The 18,837-nt window shown below is 38.2% G+C and overlaps 2 protein-coding genes across 2 annotated transcripts in view; one reads left to right on the forward strand and one right to left on the reverse strand.

Moving 5' to 3' along the window:
- The window catches only part of LOC120523677 (protein FAM124A), a 76,247-nt gene extending 72,711 nt beyond the window's left edge, over nucleotides 1–3,536 (forward strand). Inside the window, exon 4 of the mRNA XM_039745218.1 lies at nucleotides 2,379–3,536. Within this exon, the coding sequence (XP_039601152.1) occupies nucleotides 2,379–3,191 (813 nt within the window). The 3' untranslated portion in view covers nucleotides 3,192–3,536. The remainder of the gene's footprint in view (nucleotides 1–2,378) is intronic.
- An 8,878-nt stretch (nucleotides 3,537–12,414) lies between these two features.
- LOC120524452 (E3 SUMO-protein ligase ZBED1-like) lies at nucleotides 12,415–13,721 on the reverse strand. The gene is made up of 2 exons (XM_039746305.1): nucleotides 12,753–13,721; nucleotides 12,415–12,636 (listed from the first exon to the last, which is right to left on the reverse strand). The coding sequence occupies exons 1-2, from the start codon at nucleotides 13,719–13,721 to the stop codon at nucleotides 12,424–12,426; spliced, it is 1,182 nt and encodes a 393-aa protein (XP_039602239.1). The 3' UTR covers nucleotides 12,415–12,423.
- Nucleotides 13,722–18,837: the final 5,116 nt, after the last annotated feature.

Raw genomic sequence — 18,837 nt, forward strand, 5'->3', positions numbered from 1 at the left:
TATTGGCTATGTTCATTAAAAATAAACTGTGCTTAATGTATTAAATTAATTCATATTAATTACAAATAATACATGTATGAGTAAGTACCTCATCTTTATTTGCATATGATAATGTTAAAGCAATATATTTGCAATAAACATTTAACTCCAAGAATCCCATTATTTATAAATTTTACCTTTTGTTTTTCCATTATGCAAAGTATATTTCAAGTTTTAATAAAAAATATGCGTATAGCTTTTTTTTTTGCAGCAAACATCTTCATTTAATTCAACTTGCAACAAAAATTACACAGAAACAGCACACAATTCTCAGCTCAGCACTCCAAAAAGAGTGACGTCAGTACTTTGTTTTTAGAAAGGATAATGACCAGAAGCACAAAAAAAATATTACCAGTAAGACAGACTTTAGAGATGGTCATAGCTTAGATAAACTTGGCCATATTGTATCTAATGAAAACCACACAAGGAGGATGTTAAGGAGTTTTCAGAGGGACCTCCAGAAAGCTAATGTAATTTTTTAGTAACAGGATTATGCTACTTTTTGGAGGTCAAAATAAAAAATGGTCATACGTATATTGGAGTATAAGCCCCATTACTTGACTCCCCTATCCAAAGCTTACTTAGCAAGACATCAGCATATGGGAGGCAGTGAACTGCAGGTAACTTCTCTGAAGCCATGTTGTGGGTAGAATTATGCTACAGTGTCTCTGGTTCACCCACTGTTTCGCTATTTTAAAAGTAATATTTTCTGAAACATCCCTGCAGGATAAATAACTGAAATAAGATACAAAAAGTGCAATCCTGAAACAACTTGAGGAAGAATTGCTGTAAGTCACAGTAGTTTTTGATCCATGCTGTTGCAGTGATATGTCACTAATCCATCCATCCATTTTCCAACCCGCTGAATCCGAACAGGGTCACGGGGATCTGCTGGAGCCAATCCCAGCCAACACAGGGCACAAGGCAGGAACCAATCCCGGGCAGGGTGCCAACCCACCGCAGGACACACACAAACACACCCACACACCAAGCCAATTTAGAATCGCCAGTCCACCTAACGTGCATGTCTTTGGACTGTGTGAGGAAACCGGAGCGCCCGGAGGAAACCCACGCAGACACGGGGAGAACATGCAAACTCCATGCAGGGAGGACCCGGGAAGCGAACCCGGGTCTCCTAACTGCGAGGCAGCAGCGCTACCACTGCGCCACCGTGCCGCCCCGATATGTCACTAATGCATTGTCAGATACAAAATTCAAACAACTCATACTGAGAATTCTTTTGAAATGTTTTTGAAAGAGTAACAAAAGGGAGACATGCTTGTATTTTTGGCAAAAACCCTAAGGGAATAATAGTATATTAGTAAATTGTACATATTTTAAGTAGTGATGAGTGAAACCTGTGCAGTCTGCTTTGCCACAGGTTTGTTGAAATTGCGGAAAGACACTAGAACTTCATCAAACTCTGCAAAATGCATTGAGGTCAATGGGAAAGGAGGAACTGAACTAGTTTTGAGTGGATTATACTGGTGTAATGGTCTTTTAAATGTCCATGAGGGCTAGGGAAACTTCTGCCAGCTATGTGGTCAGAAATGTGGCCTGAACTGTGAGGAAGCAGTGCAAACCACTGCACCACCAGACATCAAGCAACAACAGACACAGATAGTACAGTAACCACCAACAAAATAAAACAAATGGTCACAAACTAGCAGTAAGTAAAAATAGATATCTACATTTATCATTTTTTACTGAGTTCCAACATGTGGGGCACGGAGCCACCATCATTTTTTGAAGTCATGCAGCACAGCGCTTTGAGTCCAATCTATCTGTGCAGATGCTTCACCCAGAGCTCTAGGCTGGAGTTCCTGTAGCAAAGATAGGGTAGCCAGAACCTGACTAAAAGTGATGTAAGAAACAGATTTAGAGGTATCTCAGTGCTCAGAAAGGAGAGTTTGGTGTGAAATCTCAAGCACTGGGAGGAATAAGCCAGTGTTGAGAGTGAAAGCAGAGAGAGTGACAGTAATGGAGAAGGTGAGTACTTTGGTAAAGTGTATTTGTCAGGTGAGCACGTGGGCAAGCCCCCTCAGTAGCCAGAATGGGATTCAAGACCTATAATAGTTAAGGCAGGAATGACAGTAGAATTTTATTTTCTTGTTGGTATCTTCTGTTCTACCTATTTATCCATGTCTACATTTATTAATAAATGCATGCCATTTTTAACATTTTAACCTCCACAGTATAATTCCATGTGCATCGCAGTCACTTTTGTTATTTGGTGAGCTGATAATGATTTGAATGTAAAAAATATGCAAAATAAAAAATATTTTTGGGAAGTAGGTGAATCACATTCTGATGAAAATTATTGAATTCTGTCATTGTAGGTCAGAAAGCCATCCAGGAACTTTCACCGAAGGCACACAGTCTCACAGTACAATCTGGAGCAAGAGTCCTCATTAAGTTCACCTCTTGTGTGCATTCACCACGGCCGAGGACCAGTGTCATATCGCAACAGACGTTATCAGAAGGGAGGAACCACTTCTTCGCGATCTCGACAGCACCTAAGGCATTCTCAGCAGGACCTATCAAGTTACTGCCAAGGTGACAGCACCAGTCGCAGAAGCAGTAGCTCTTCTGAAACATCACTGTCAGCACAACGTAGTCGATCCCTTTACTGTTTGCCATCTGCCGTTGACTCCTCCTCGTTCACATCCTCAGTGCTTTCCCGAGCAGTTTCAGACAGGAACATTTCGTTCAGTGTCTTCACTGATGACCTGGATGATGCAGATGAGACAGATGTGGACACTGGATTGAAGATGAGAAGCTCTGATATGACAGTGGTATCTGGCTATTCCAGGCTAGGTGATCCTTTCCAGGGCTGTAGGTCTTCCTCCGAAAAGATTTGCCAGACATACTCCAGTAAAACTCTTCCCAGTCAGGCTCGTTTACAGTCCATGATGAAGAATCCAGTCCCTTCTTTTTCTCAGTTGTCATGTGGTTCACTCCCGTCCCTCACTGACATCCTGCATGCCTCATCTTCTTCCAGAGACCTGTGGCCTGCTAGCGTTTACCAGCACAAGCTGACCACTTCAGTCACACAACGCCATCCCAAAGACCATAGACACTCCAAAAAGACAGACACTACCTCTTTCTTATATCACGACAATTTCCGCAAATTTACCACAGGAGGACCTTGAACTGGAGTTTTATATCTAAGTTATCTGACATGTATGTACTACTCAAGGCTTTACCATCTTCATTTTTGGAAAGTATGTATCAGGTATCGGCTGTATGTGATGCCGAATGTCCACCTGTTCCAGTAGCATCACCCTTATGAGTTTGCATTTTTGCAGCTGCCTTTGTTTAGCCTTTCCAACAAAAGTGCTGCTCTTTTATAAAAGATGCCTGCAAGAATTAGCAACATTACCTGGAATTTGTGTTGGATGTGCAAAAGCCAGCGAGGCTCCAGACAGCAAACTGAGGAAGGGATTCGGGATTACTTGAAGCACCACGGGCCAGGAGCTGGATAGTTTGAAACGAAATAAAACACATCAATTATTAACCTATACAAATTACATTCCATGTGTAAACTTGACTCAAATTAAAATGAATAATAAATCTTCTTCTTTACTAACTTTATATAGTGTATAAATGAAAGTTTAGGAAATTACATTTTTACAGGTACTTAACACATAATGCCATTAATCCAGAATTTTGTATTTTGCTCTACATTATATACATTATTAGTAAATACACAGAAAACATAAGAGTATAGCAGAGAAACCTTTACTGTTTAAACATACTGAGATACGCTTAATTGAAGCCTTGCTGCTGCAAACGGTTAGCTTAAGGTAGAAAACTGACCTCATCTAAAATTGTATTTTGAACACCAAATCAGTTTAAAGAAACTAGTGTGCAGCAAACTAAATACAATCTCTCGTTAGCTTACGTTCATTTTGATGTGTTAATTGATTGTGTAAAAGATTGAGGAATTCCACACTGAGCTATACAATTTGGAAATACAAAATGAAACTGTGTTTTTTCATATTCATTAGCCTCAACTTTGTCTTTTAGCAAATTTAGTGATTATCTTATTTCCTTACCTACCAAATACCACTTACTGTATTCTTTTTCCTATGCAAAATGTATTTATTACTTGATATGGCATAGACAGATTTCTAGGATCCTTGGAGGATTCATAGTCACACCGTAGACAAGTTCTGCCACGTCAGCAGGAATTTTTTTATTCATATCACAGTTTGCCTTTTCTAAGTAAGGCTTTCAAAAAATCAAGCAAAACAGAGGAATAATTATTTCTAACTGGCTGTTGTATGAGTCGGTTTCTAAATAAAAATCACTGAAGTAGTTAAATAGGAATATCCTCAATAGTGAAACAGCTGACTCAAAGTAACAAGGAGATGTGTAGTATAAACTTTATAAAACTATCTGTACTCATTAGCTGTGAGAACTCATATAAACACAAGAGCATTATATCAAATGACTTTGTATTTTGTTCCATTATTTCACCAGATATTCCAGAAAACCTTTCTAATTTGTCATAACTTTACAAAATAATAATGATTACTTATGCCTTTGAATAGAAGTATACTTAGTACAGACAATTAAAAGATTTCCTGTAAATACTGAACAAGAAGAGAGTATAACTGAAGCAGATAGAATGGTTACGCTTCCGCAGCATTATTACCTTGTCTGATGATCTTTAAAAAAATAGGCTTAATATTTTCAGATATTTTGTGGTGTCTTTGTTGTTAGAGATGTCCTGCTATCAACTATGGAGGAATATTTCGGACAAAATGAAATAAATAAATAAATAAATAAATGCGTAAATAAATAAAAGTACTGTGAAATGTGAGCATAAATAAATAAATGTGTCATGAAATGACAGCCTTAATAAATAAATATGTCATGAAATGAGAGCATAAATAAATAAATGTGTCACGAAATATGTTTTTCGTTGCTTATTTATTTATTTCATTTTGTCCGTAACATTCCTGCAAACCGTCATGAAATACGGCTTGAAATAAAACTGTCACTTTCACTCATCAAAGTTGAGAGGGTGGGCTCTAACACGCCCTCTAGTTACTGATTGGTGAATCGATAGCACAAGAATTAATTAGAAAAATGCTTACTACTGCCGATGAAATGGATTCTGCCGAAGATATTACGTATTTCAGAGAGAGAATTGAAGATTTATCGGAAGAAATTACAATGTTGGCGGCCCTTTTAGACTCCGATATAGATGAAACTGTTTTTGAAATTATCGAAGAACAGGTGGAACAGACTACTACACTCCAGTTCAGGTGATGCAGTTCCCTGCTCTGGACGTCCATCCTTTGACATTCCAGCTGAGTCAATAGAACACCTTCTGTTATGCGGTTTAAAAGTACAACAGATTGCAGATCTGTATGATGTATCAGAGAAGACGATCACAAGACGAATGAGCCAGTTTGATATACGGTAAGCTGCAATGGCTGTATTAGTTTAGGTACTTTGACATGGAATGCCCAAAGCAGCTCCACCTAATATTTTGAACTGAACAACTTTACCACTGATCAGAGCTGTACAGTTGTTTGAAAAAGTAGCTGCGAATATGCAACTGACTTTCTACTCGTAAAACAAGGGTCAAATACTATACTACAATTCTAAAAGGGCCGCCAACATTGTAATTTCTTCCGATAAATCTTCAATTCTCTCTCTGAAATACGTAATATCTTCGGCAGAATCCATTTCATCTGCAGTAGTAAGCATTTTTCTAATTAATTCTTGTGCTATCGATTCACCAATCAGTAACTAGAGGGCGTGTTAGAGCCCACCCTCTCAACTTTGATGAGTGAAAGTGACAGTTTTATTTCAAGCCGTATTTCATGACGGTTTGCAGGAATGTTACGGACAAAATGAAATAAATAAATAAGCAACAAAAAACATATTTCGTGACACATTTATTTATTTATGCTCTCATTTCATGACATATTTATTTATTAAGGCTGTCATTTCATGACACATTTATTTATTTATGCTCACATTTCACAGTACTTTTATTTATTTACGCATTTATTTATTTATTTCATTTTGTCCGAAATATTCCTCCATAATCAACCTTTCACGATGTGCACCATTACAATGCATCAGTTGGGTAACTGGGGGGGTATATCTTACTTGTTTGTAAAATATAAGTTGTGCATTTTAAATACAAAAAAACTGTCAATAAAATCCACAGCAGTGTTTACTGCGTACTGTACAGTATAGTTCACAACTCAAAATCCAAATTCTAAGCACTATGTGTGTGAATGGTCACTGATTGGAAATATTAAATTGGTCCTGTATAAGTGAGTGTGTCTGGATGTGTGAAGTGCGATAGCTTGGGGGAGTTTAAGACTTGATACTCATTGCTGCCAGACTAGACTGTTGCACTTCACGAACCTCTATTGGAAGAAGTGGCCTCAAAAACATCAATGGATTCATATTAATATTTTAAGACTGAAATACAGTAAACTGTTAAGGGCGGCACGGTGGCGCAGTGGGTCGCGCTGCTGCCTCGCAGTAGTCCTCCCTGTGTGGAGTTTGCATGTTCTCCCTGTGCCTGCGTGGGTTTCCTCTGGGTGCTCCGGTTTCCTCCCACTGTCCAAAGACATGCAGGTTAGGTGCACTGGTGATCATAAATTGTCCCTAGTTTGTGCTTGGTGTGTGGGTGTGTGTGCTCTGCGGTGGGCTGGCGCCCTGCCCAAGGTTTGTTTCCTGCCTTGTGCCCTGTGTTGGCTGGGATTGGCTCCAGCAGACCCCCCATGACCCTGTAGTTAGGATATAGTGGGTTGGATAATGGATGGATGAATAAACTGTTAATGTTAGACGACTAGCAAGGATATTTGAAAGGTAACAAGGAAAAAAAATGATCAAAAACTGAGAGATCTGCTGCACTACAGCCAAACCCAAAATAAGGAAATCAAACTCAAAACACAAGTGCGAGTCAATAGCCATATCAGCTTTTTTGAAAAAAACAGAATGATCAATCTTGGATGAGGAAAAATACTAAAGGCTGACTTTTAAACCCACTGCATGATGACTGTGAGGATCGTGACTTCCAAGCCCGGCCTGGCAACCACTGAAATGACCCAGTAACTGGTGGACAAAATAGCAACGCCTGTAAAAACCCAAAATGGTGTCTGAAAAGATTCAAAATAAATATTCATAATAAATAGTCACTTCATAACATAAACACAGTATTGGTGGAGGCAACTTAAGTACAAAACTGTCACATGAACAAAAATAAGACCTTAACTATTATCAAAGTAAAACACGAGAACCATTCCCAATTGTGCATTCCACGGGCGTTTACATTGCTACTGGTATTGAGATAATCTGAGTGGCATCAGAACTTTAGAAGCAGTGCTCATGAAAGATGTCACCTCATATTCGTATGTGCTTATCTTGTACGTAATGTATTGTTGCTCTGTTGTGCTTTTTTTTCCTTGTGTATATACAATTGTTTTATTCATGTGTACAGTAGATGGAATTAACTGTGTGGCAATAAAAGCCACTTGTTTCTTTAAAGAATGTATTTCTTGCTTATGTCACAGATTTGAAATAGAATAAACAATTTTATAGGCTCCTGTATTGGATTTTTGAATGCTGAATAAGCAAAAGAGAGGGACTAAAAACTCTTCTAAAATAAAGATTTACACATTATAGAACATAATGCATCATTCTCAAAACGGCCATAATCTATCTGGCGGCATTAGCTAAAAGAAAGGAAGCAATCCTTGACACATTGACCATCCATCACACTCACCCACTCTCACACAGGGCCAGTACCATAACACTTACATGTGTGGGTGAGTGGGAGGAAAAATCCACACTGATGCAGAGATAACATTGAAGACAGAGAAGAAGGGAAACTGGATTGAGTGGTATTAATGAAGCAACCATCCATCCATTATCCAACCTGCTATATCCTAACTACAGGGTCATAGGGGTCTGCTGGAGCCAATCCCAGCCAACACAGGGCGCACAGCAGGAAACACACACACACACACACACAGGACAATTTAGGATCACTAATGCACCTGAATTGCATATCTTTGGACTGTGGGAGGAAACAGGAGCACCTGAAAGGAAACCCACACAGACAGAAAGAACATTCAAACTCCACGCAGGGAGAACCCGGGAAGCGAACCCGGGTCTCCTTACTGCGAGGCAGCAGCACTACCCACTGCGCCACCATGCCACCCATAAAGCAACCGATTAATCAATTACCAGTTTTGCTTTTGATGATGCATACAAGAAATAAGACATTTTAGTAAGATTTCCTTTTATTTTCCTTCCCTTTCTCTGTAGATATGTGTTCTGGCCAACAGACTTTATATGAGTGTAAATAAATCACATTAATTGTAAGGATTAGAATAATATTTATTGATAAACACAAGATTATAGAAATATGATAGCTGCTTATATGTCAACTTAAAAGGTCAAGTGAAAAGGAAATTTCCCCTCGGGGATTAATGCAGTGTAAAAAACAAAAGGTGCGACACAGGACAGATGATGTACTCAAACATCTTTTAACAAAAATCTTCTACTTTAGAGGTTTTCTTGAGATTCTTGACTTTACACACTTTTCTGTTTAGTGCTTTTGCTCTTAGCAGTTTATATGCCACAACTCACTTGCTCAAAAGCACAGCCGTGGGTGACTAACGACAACACTGTTAAGTTGCAACTTGAGGCTTTTGTCTCCAAATGAGTTCAAACTAGGGATGCTCCAAACAGATTTCTTTAGGGCCGATAACAATCACCGGTCTCATGATATTCAAGCTGGCCAATTGCAATACTGATTACAATTTGTTTATTTTATACTTTACTATTTATTTTTTTTTACATTCAGCTCCTGCATAACCAGCCATGTAGAAGCCTTATGTTCTTTGTTAAAGGTGTAAAGCAACCTGTTCATTTTCTATTAACAAAAAATAAATTTTATATGCCTGCGGTGGGCTGGCGCCCTGCCCGGTGTTTGTTTCCTGCCTTGTGCCCTGTGTTGGCTGGGATTGGCTCCAGCAGACCCCCGTGACCCTGTAGTTAGGATATAGCGGGTTGGATAATGGATGGATGGATGGATGGATGGATGGAAATTTTATAGGCTTTTTTTCCAGAGGAAATTATTCTTTATAGGTTCTTTTTCTAATTAAAAATGTGATCTGTTATACTAAACACAAGCTCCCTCCCCATCCACAGTAACACAAGAAGTACTCATTTTTAACAACAGAACTAAATGAATTTATTCTCATTTTAATTTCTACCTTAGATGCACCTCTCTTTTCTTACACTCGTTGTTTCTCACCATGCTCCGGGTGTCTGTGCAGATTCGATTTTCACAATTTATTACTCCACTTACTTTAGTGTAAAAGCTAACATTCCTGCCTTGACTCTCTCCTAACGTCTGCCTAGCTGCTCTCCGTTTACAAGAACTTCAGCAGCAAAATGACATGTGCAATTCCTGTAGTACTTTGCATAAAGGAGCACTACAAATAAATTAGTACAAAGCTTACAAAAGTAGGTTCATGAAAAAAAAATTTTAATTTATCAATCAATGATTGAGTCATATGGAGTGACAATCGTCCGATCTCAATTAGAAGTTGCTCGATCAGAGCATCACTAGTTAAAATGGGTAACAGTTTATCTAACATAGTTAATCAAAAAGTTGTTATACAGTACCAATCAAATACAAGAAGCCATGTCTTTAGCTTGCTGTATACTAGCTACCTAGCGCTAAGTAAGGCACAATACACAGCCTTTAAGGATCATGTGCAGTGCTGTATGGAGTTAGGTATCAGTTTCAAATGAGGTATTTTTGCAGTAGAGTGCTATGATGCAGTGTTGCCTTCCTCTGATCTTTGCCACATCTGCTGCCATTTTGTAGGGGAAAGAATGACTCCTTCTAGCATAAGAGTTTAAATGCCGAAGTGCCCTTCTCTAAATCTGAATCACTAGCATAAAGCTTAAGCTTGGAATATAGATCTCAGACTGGGGTCAGCTTAGTGCTCCTCTTTGATTTACTTATTATCATATGAAACTCAGAAAGAAAGATGGTCAGATGTTGGTTTAATGGAGAGCTGCAGATTAGCTCGGCCGCTCAAAAACAATCTTCCTGGGATGCAAAGGAAGGCAGTGCAATTTTATTTCAGCATTTCTGTTAAGTCTACTCTTTATAACAGAGAAAGGTCCACTGTGCTGGGGCTATGATGGGCAGGGCATTAGGTGAAGAGGTTGTGTTGAACAGTTTAGGAAAACTGACTAAACCTATAATGTGTAAAGTTATTTCCTGATATATGTTTCAGTTGTTTTAATTAGGATACAGTCGTACTGTTGCAGGAGTTTTTAGGTAAAACGGAAATAGAACAGTTTGTTTTAGTTTAGATATATTTACTGCTGAAAATGTGTCTGCTAGAAAACACAAAATGCAAATAAAAAGGCACTTGTTGTAGAACTGGGGCAAGAACCGCCTCCCCATCCCTCGCAAATGGTGAAAAGGCCTTTCATAACCTTTAAATAAGGAAGCTACAGGTTAAATGTTTGACCAAGAAATCATTTCCTTATCCAAGCTATAGATAAGCTTTGGATATAGGTATCCAAAAACTTCAGTCACAAATCTGCAGATATTACATTTTTGGAAAAACTCTTCCCTGGCATCCTCATGATTACAGTATACAAATTAATCTCATTCCATCTGTAACAGTAGTGTAAAATGCACTTTATATTCAAAACATATGTACTATATAAGTGTGTTTCCTTGGATGTACTCATAGGTTTTAGGATTCTTTGTGACTTCTTTGAGGATGATGAAGTCTGAACTTTGAGTGAATTGACCATATGCTACCAACAGATGTGGGCAAGTGAAGAAAAGACCAGGAGCCTCATGCATAACGCCATGCGTAGAATTCACACTATAACATGGCGTATGGACAAAAGTGGAAATGTTCGTACGGACAAAAAAATCCAGTTGCATAAATCTGTGTGAATGCCAACTTCCATGTTCTTCAGCTATGTAAATCCTGGTTAGCGTGAAAAGTAATGCACATGCGCACGTCTGCTGCCCCACCCCAACTCCTCCCAGAATTACGCCTCTTTGAATATGCAAATCAATATAAATAGCCTTTAAGCTCAGCCTTCTGTGAAAAGACAATGGCAAAAGCAAGAGGGAAAATAGAAGAATTTCAGTGAATACCAAGTGGAGGCAAGGAAAAAATTTTTGTTGGTTTAAACAGTGGTGTAATCAACAAAAGGAAGTTGATCGAGTGACACAGAGTGTCGGAGAAACTCGAAAGCTCAAGTTCACAAAGTCACAGAGTGCCCGAAATAAAAAAGAAGTTGTCAGATATCAAAGTCGCTGTGAAAAGGTGAGTTGTGGTCCACCATCTGAGTGTCATATGAAAGCTTATTAGGGTACAGAGAAAGAAAAAAAAACAATAGGGACACAGTGAGAAAAAATTTCAAAATGCCAACTTTAATTTCGAAATTTGCACTTTAATCACGTAGTTTATTTTGTCATTAAAGTAGAACATCATAAACTTCATCTTTAAGTCATTTAATTTACTAGATTCTCAAATACCATCGTAACTAAAGTAGCACATTAAATGCTTTGTTTTGTATTTGACCTTCTATGTGCTCTGTGTGTGTGAATCACTACGTGCTTCTTAAATGGGCTTTCTCTTCCTCCAACAGGACAAATACTGAGATGTATACTTGATATAATTTTCATGATGATAGGAGTTAAAGCATGTTATTAAACATGGATACTAGGGATGTAACGGTATCAAAACTTCACGGTACGGTAATACCTCGGTATGAATGACACGGTACGGTATTTATTGAATCATTTACAGGAAAAACAAAACTAATGAAGAGACTCGAAAAAAGTGCCAGAAGTGTTTATTAAACAGTTTACATGAACACTGAACATATCAATGGCATACAAATTAGCCATCTATCTGTAAACTTTGAAACAGGAACTTCAATTTTTCAATTTTAATAACAAAAAATTATTAAACCATGTAAAAAAATAAAGTTTCAATTTAGTATTCTTGAAAACTCAGAAAAAATAAAAATAGCAGCCTACTTATTGCAGCTAGCCCATGTGCTGAATGAGTATTTGAGAACACTCACCTCATTCACTCACACACTCACTTATTCAGACAGAGACAGGGTTTTTTTTTTAAGGAAAATTAGCAGATCAACATTATCTGGTAAAAGCTGGGATCTCTGGGCATTTACAATGTCCCCTGCAACAGAAAAAAACTCTCTCACTTGGGACTGAGGTTGCTGGGACAGAGAGATATGACTTGGCCAAGGTTGACAGCAGTGGGTAACGTTGTGCATTGTCTTTCCACCACTCGAGAGGACAAGCCATGAGTGAGATAGAGGTCTCTATGCGGTACAAGTCAATGTCTGCATCAATCTGAGCAGTGTGCTGTGTTCCCCTTGACTAAAAGAATCCCCAAGGAGATCTTCAAGAGCAGTCTTTTTGGATGGAGGAGAGACACCTCCCACAGCATGTGCTTTTTGTGGCAGGTCAGTTTTTGAGTGTCCAGCTACATGTTCATGGCTGCCTGGTGCTGCACCTTCCTCTTCACTAGGGTTCTGCAGAAGCAAGCAGAGTTACAAAAATTTTAAATGTTAGACACGCACAGGTAATTTTTGTAAATATTGGGAACTCTAAAAAAAGTCACACACACAAAGTATTTTTAAACAAATACCTGGTTCTGCATCTGTGTTTCTTTTAACTTGAGCCTGTTGAAAATTTCATCCCTTTTGCTGTTATTCAGATGGGGGAGGGCCCGGAACCGGGGGTCCAACGCACTGTTCTCATACAGAAACTCTGCTTGCTCCCCTTGGTAATGGTCTGCCAAATCATTCAGTATTGCTGCCTTCATTTGAGAGATGGTGTTTGAGTCTACATCGCACGGTGCCATGCTCACTTGAATCATGTGTTTGAGAGGCATGATAAGAGAGATTGTTGGTCGAGATTTGTCGCACGGCACAGTGGTTGATTTTTTCAAGGATGTGAGAAGTTTAACAATGTCCTCAGCATCTGCGATGTCAGCTGCGTCTAGAGTGTTTATTTCACGTGCATTGCTCCTGACTTCAGAAATCAGTAGGACTGCAGCTATTGCCTGTTGTTGCTCCAGGTAGCGCTTAATCATGTCAAGTGAGCTGTTCCACCTAGTTACTACATCCATTATCAGTTTATGTACTGACAGGTTTAACATTTGCTGCTTGGAGGTCAGCACAGCTGTTGCAGTTGAACTGCTGTGAAAAAACGCTGCTACACGCCTCACTCTGCCAAGCAGATGACTGACATGGTTTACCTTAAAACCTGCCTGGGACGCAAGGTTTAAGGTGTGAGCAAAACACTTTAGATGTGGGGACAGACCAGCCTCTTTCACCGCTACACCCATGTTTCTTGCGTTGTCAGTAACCACAGCGATGCCCTTGTGATTGTTGTAAATCATGTCAAGCTCCCACTCTGAAACAGCAGATTTTAACACCTCGCCTATGTTGTGTCCAGTGTGTGACTCAAAGAGTACCCGTGTCTGTAGGACAAAAGTTTTTATCTCCCATTCACTTGTAATAGCATGTGCTGTGATGGTAACATAGCTCTGAGTAGCTCGTGAAGTCCACCCATCTGTGGTGATTGAGATGCACTCTGCTTGCTTGAGGCTCATTCGCCTGAGCAAACTTTTCTCAGAAGACCTACCGTTTTATCGAGTCATGCGACCACGGTAGTATCAAAAAAAATTGCTATTGCAGTACGACGGTATATACAATACCTTTACATCCCTAATGGATACACGTTGGCGCAGTGATAGTGACAAGCTGGCGCCTCGTCCACAGATTGTTCCTGTCTCACGCAAGATGCTTAGGGCGCCGTGCACGACCTTCGATGAAATAATTTATTGTAGCAGTACTGTCTCTTTCAAATGTACTAACCCCCAATTCCTGTCCTTCCTTTTCTTTCTCCAAATACCCAATCGCCACGCAATCCGCTCTGTAATAGACGTTAAACCATCTGTAAGCTTAGAACGCTGATTCTTCAAAACTTTTAAGCAACATTGAAATATCTGCATAGTACATAATACATAATACAATTATTCTATTCATCTATCCTTCCAGTGTTGCGCTAGCCCCAGCAAGAATACAGTGTGAGGCAGGAACAAGCTGGACGCCAGCTCGTTGCTAGCGCTGCGATACAGTGTCCTCACAGGTTTAATTATTAACAATACAGATTATTTAAATGATGTTAATATTTTATGTGTATAATGTAATAAACATACTTTGCTGCATTTCATCTTAAAAATGATATTGTCATCATATGTAAATACACACTTTATAAAGTGGTGCAGGTTGTGCAATATTATAACTGTATCGCAAGTTTACAGTGAGGTGATTGTACTTATAAGTACAAACAGTTCTACCAGGAGCACTTGATGGACTGATTGAGTGCGTTTATAGGTCTTAGGATGAAACTGTTTCTGAACCGCGAGGTCCCTGCAGGAAAGGCTCTGAAGCGTTTATCAGATGACAGCAGTTCAATAGACAGCATAGCTGAGGCAGCGTGTGCTTGATGCTGTATACCAATAATTCTCCTTCCGATCAGCTGCTCCAAGTGGTGCAGTGAGAGTAATATGGAAAAAGATGATCCGCTGTGGCAATCTCTAACAGGAGCAGCTGAAAGTAGAAGAAGAAGGTGCAGTGAGGGTAACAACGCTAAAGCAGCTATGGTATTTGGAATAGTTTGGCCAATCCGTGGACCATCATATTGTTACAGGTTAATTACAATCAGATGCATTAAACTAATAAACAATATGCGGTTAATTTCAGTGTATTCGATAAAGCCACGTCGGGGATGTGGATCTAAAAAGAAAGGGAAACCACACAGGAACAGTAGCACTACTTTGACGCTGGGTGCCGCCAGTTTGCAAAACCGAGCAGAGAACTTGCGTATGCCAGGGTTTGAGCTACCATGAAAATGTGTGTGGCTTTACACCAAGGTTAAAAAAAAATTTATAAAAAGTTTTATACATTGCGATTTGAACGTGGAAACGGGAGTACGCAACATTTTTGTGCATACGCACCTTTTATACACGAAGCCCCAGGAGATGGAAATGTCATGTCAGCAAACTGACAAGAATTTGAGAGGCAACCGGGTATCAGATGTCCAGAGACAGAAGGCTCAAAACCAGGAGATACATGCGTCAAATCCAAAGCAGTGGACAAAATACATAATCAAAATTTATTTGAGTAAAATTCAAAGCCAAATGAAGAAAAGAGGCAATAGTAAGTGATTTGAAAAATAGTTTTGTTATCCAAAGCTTGGATAAGGAAATGATCAATCGGTCAATCTTTTAACCCATAGCTTCCTTATCTAGAGATTATGGCCTCCAAGAACATGCCCCTAACAAAAGAGACAGGAGACCTAAAAATGGCAATGATCATGAAAAGCAAAATAGTGGCCAAACTGCAACAGAAAAATTAAAACTTAACGTGATAGATGAAATCAAAGATAAATGCTAGAATCATAATCTAAAACTCCAAAACTCCCAAAGTAAGTGATAGAGCTCTGAAACTGGTCCAAAAAATCATAATAAAAAGACTAGCAAGGGTTGTAAAGATAAGGACAATTTACCTTGCAACAGAGCTAAATGTGTAACACTGAAATAATAACAAAAGAAACAAAGCAAAAAAGTCAGAATACTGAGGTTTTAGAAAGCAAAGCACGCATAATATGTTTTTAGTTTTAAATCCACAATCTTAGACAAAGACTTACTGCTGACATCAGTTTATATACTGTCATGCTGACGATGTCATTGAGCATTACTTCCAGGACCACATTCCCTGACAGAACTCATATCTTTAAGACAAGAACACAAAATGTTGGCACCCCCTAAAAACAACATGGTGTTGTGGTACACCAAAATTCAAAATGATGAAATTAACTTAATGTCTCAAAACAGAATATACTAACAAAATGAAAATAAACTGAATATGGTGAGGGTGAACATCTATAAAGGAAAATACAAATACTTAAGATAACAATTTATTAAGTAGAATAAAGATGCACCAAAATTATGAATGATAACAGGCTGCAATGCACACTCTTGGGAAAACTATAAACTGTCTTGAAAGATCTCCATTTGTAAATACCGATAACTCTTCTCACTGCAGAGGGATGGACTTCTGATTGTTTGGAATTTGCCATCTAACCTTTCCTAGATGGATATATTGAAAAAATAAGGACAAAGACAAATCTGTTATGTATAGTTTGCCTCCTGAATTTAGATTTATATAATTTTAGGGCTTGGTAAAAACTAGATGACTGTTAGGTTTGTCCTAATGCATGAATTCATTGTAGAACTTACAGAACCATTTAGTTTTACTGTTTTATTGTAATAACTAATTTTTCCTATTTATCAAGAGGATTTTTTTCATTCATACAATTTTTAATAATTGTCAGTCTTTTCAATTTACAGAAAATTTTATTTTGCTAAAGATATTATGGGTGCAAGTCCTCGGGTTTGTGTTAGTGACATGTTCTACATATAAAATGAAGAATCTCCATTGCAAAGTTCCAATATATTCCTCAAGAGGGCGCTCATTCCCATTACAAGAAGCAAGTGGTTTTTGAAAGTTGAGCCTTACAGGGTTGTGTTTTTCTACAAACAAAATATTTGAGAATGTGAGTTTTTTTATCAACCCAAATGTTTTGAAGAAAATAGCAGTTGGTTTAGGTCAGAAAATATTGGTACAATCTGGAAACTGTTGGTTATACTAGACATTAATACATGAATGAATGTTAAATAGCATAATACAACTATATCCATATTTCAGTACTTTTATAAATATGTTAACGAAGCGTCAGTTTATTTAAACACTTGTAATCTCAAACAGTGAAACAACAATAAGAACACGGTAGTAATTTATAATAATTTCATCTAATTAGGTATTTCTAGTTCAAGCTGAAATTTATTGTCATGTGCAAAATAATAAAATAAAATTCATACTTGCATGTCTTCCAGAGAGTAGGATCAGTAGTGCAATAAACACCTATGTTGATGAGGACCAATAAGTAATGCATTGAAAGTCAACAGCAACATTCTAAAAACTATATTGATAATTACAAGAAAAATCGGATAACGAGTAAATTATAAATGCATATAATCACCGTTGATATGTCAATCATAAAATAACACAAATAACGCAGCATACATAATCAGTGTTGGCCAATGAACAGATCAGGCAATCAAATCACAAGTGTCTTGAGATGTGGGAAGAAAACCAGACCACTGGCAGAAACACAGACATCCTAGAAGAACATGGAAACCCGACATAAAGAATATTACAGTTTAAAATCAGATGACAGCCCTAGTTTCTACTGCACATTGAAGCTCATGTACACTGCTATACATAACCCGTCGTTTGGTGAACCTGAGTCACAGTAAGAGTTGGGGAGTAATTCACTATGTGGTTAGTTAAATAACAAATGGACACTGGACTCCTGAATATGCACTCCAAATGATTCCACTCAAAGAAAAAGATAACCATTTTTTTTTAACAAAGTTTCAAAGCTGAAATCAAAAATAACAAAGCAAAAATGTGAAATATGAAGAGGATAAAATTAAATGTATTTCTAAAACACATCAGACTATTTAACAGACATTGGTTCTCGATACATCCACAACAGAAGATGGCACCTCCTCCACATGCAAGGAAATGTCTAAAAGAACAGCCATGAGTGCAATAAAAGTATACAAAAATGTATAATGAAACACAACACATATTATACCCTACTCCTGTAAGTGAAACAGATATGTGTGTGCACTTGTAATAAGCTAAACAGCTCCTACTCTAGACATTGGCATAGTGGGAAATAGCATCTAAAGTAAATATACCCATTCCTGCTGACTAAAACTAATGAGAGCACCAGAATATGCAAAAATCATACTAGTCTTTGGATTCTACCAGACATGTCACAAAATATGGGCGTTGGTGGCACACATTGTCTTCATTAATGCAAGCAGAATTTCTAAACATTGTTGTTGATCAAGTGTACCCCTTAACAGTGCCAGTGTACGCATCTGCTGTTTTTATCCTGCCACTCGAAAATATCAAAAAGGGAGTTGCAGGTACAACAAACAAAATCCAGACATGCTCTCTGCAGAGGTCTGCAATAAAGGAGCCTCAGGCAGCCTAGCCCCAAACTCAAATGGCAGGCTTGCACCCTGCACAGGCTCAAAAATCTGGCAAAGGCTTTTAAAGTTCAAAATGTCCACTAAAGAAGAATAGGAAAATTATAAAACCTCTAGTCCAAGGACAAACTGTTTCTTTTATATTTAAAGATTTTTTAATGGATTGCACAATTTAAATAAGAAAAGCAAAGTAAAATAAAAAATGGAGCAAAATGAATAATGTGAATTTAAATCCACACCAGCCAAAACAGTACTTAAAATAACTGCAGGCGTCAAAACCAGGAAATCCAAGAATCGAAGAAACATATTGATAAAAAGGCAGGAAACAAAAATAATTCTTTAGCACCTGGGAGCTAGAGAATGAGATGAGGCCTGCAACTGATGTCAGAATTGACATGAAATCAGGATGTTAGAAGATAGGTGACTTAGCAGTTGCTGTCCTCAGAAAAAGAGAGCAAGGTTACTGAGTGCTGGCAAAGAACTAGAAAAACAATTGCTGACAGAGGCCAACACATGCTCCCAGACTGGGAGAGTTAGACCTAATTTACCATCATGAGTACTAAGGTACCAAAAGTGGCCGTGTGGATCAATAACG

Source organism: Polypterus senegalus, chromosome 2, assembly GCF_016835505.1.
Source record: "Polypterus senegalus isolate Bchr_013 chromosome 2, ASM1683550v1, whole genome shotgun sequence".
In the NCBI taxonomy this organism is placed as follows: Eukaryota; Metazoa; Chordata; class Cladistia; order Polypteriformes; family Polypteridae; genus Polypterus; species Polypterus senegalus.

Coding starts and splice junctions, on each gene's coding strand:
- LOC120524452 (XM_039746305.1), bottom strand. CDS start 13,721: ATGAGCCTCAAGCAAGCAGAGTGCATCTCAATCACCACAGATGGGTGG. Junction 12,637..12,752: donor AAACACAGATGCAGAACCAG/GTATTTGTTTAA, acceptor TTGCTTCTGCAG/AACCCTAGTGAAGAGGAAGG.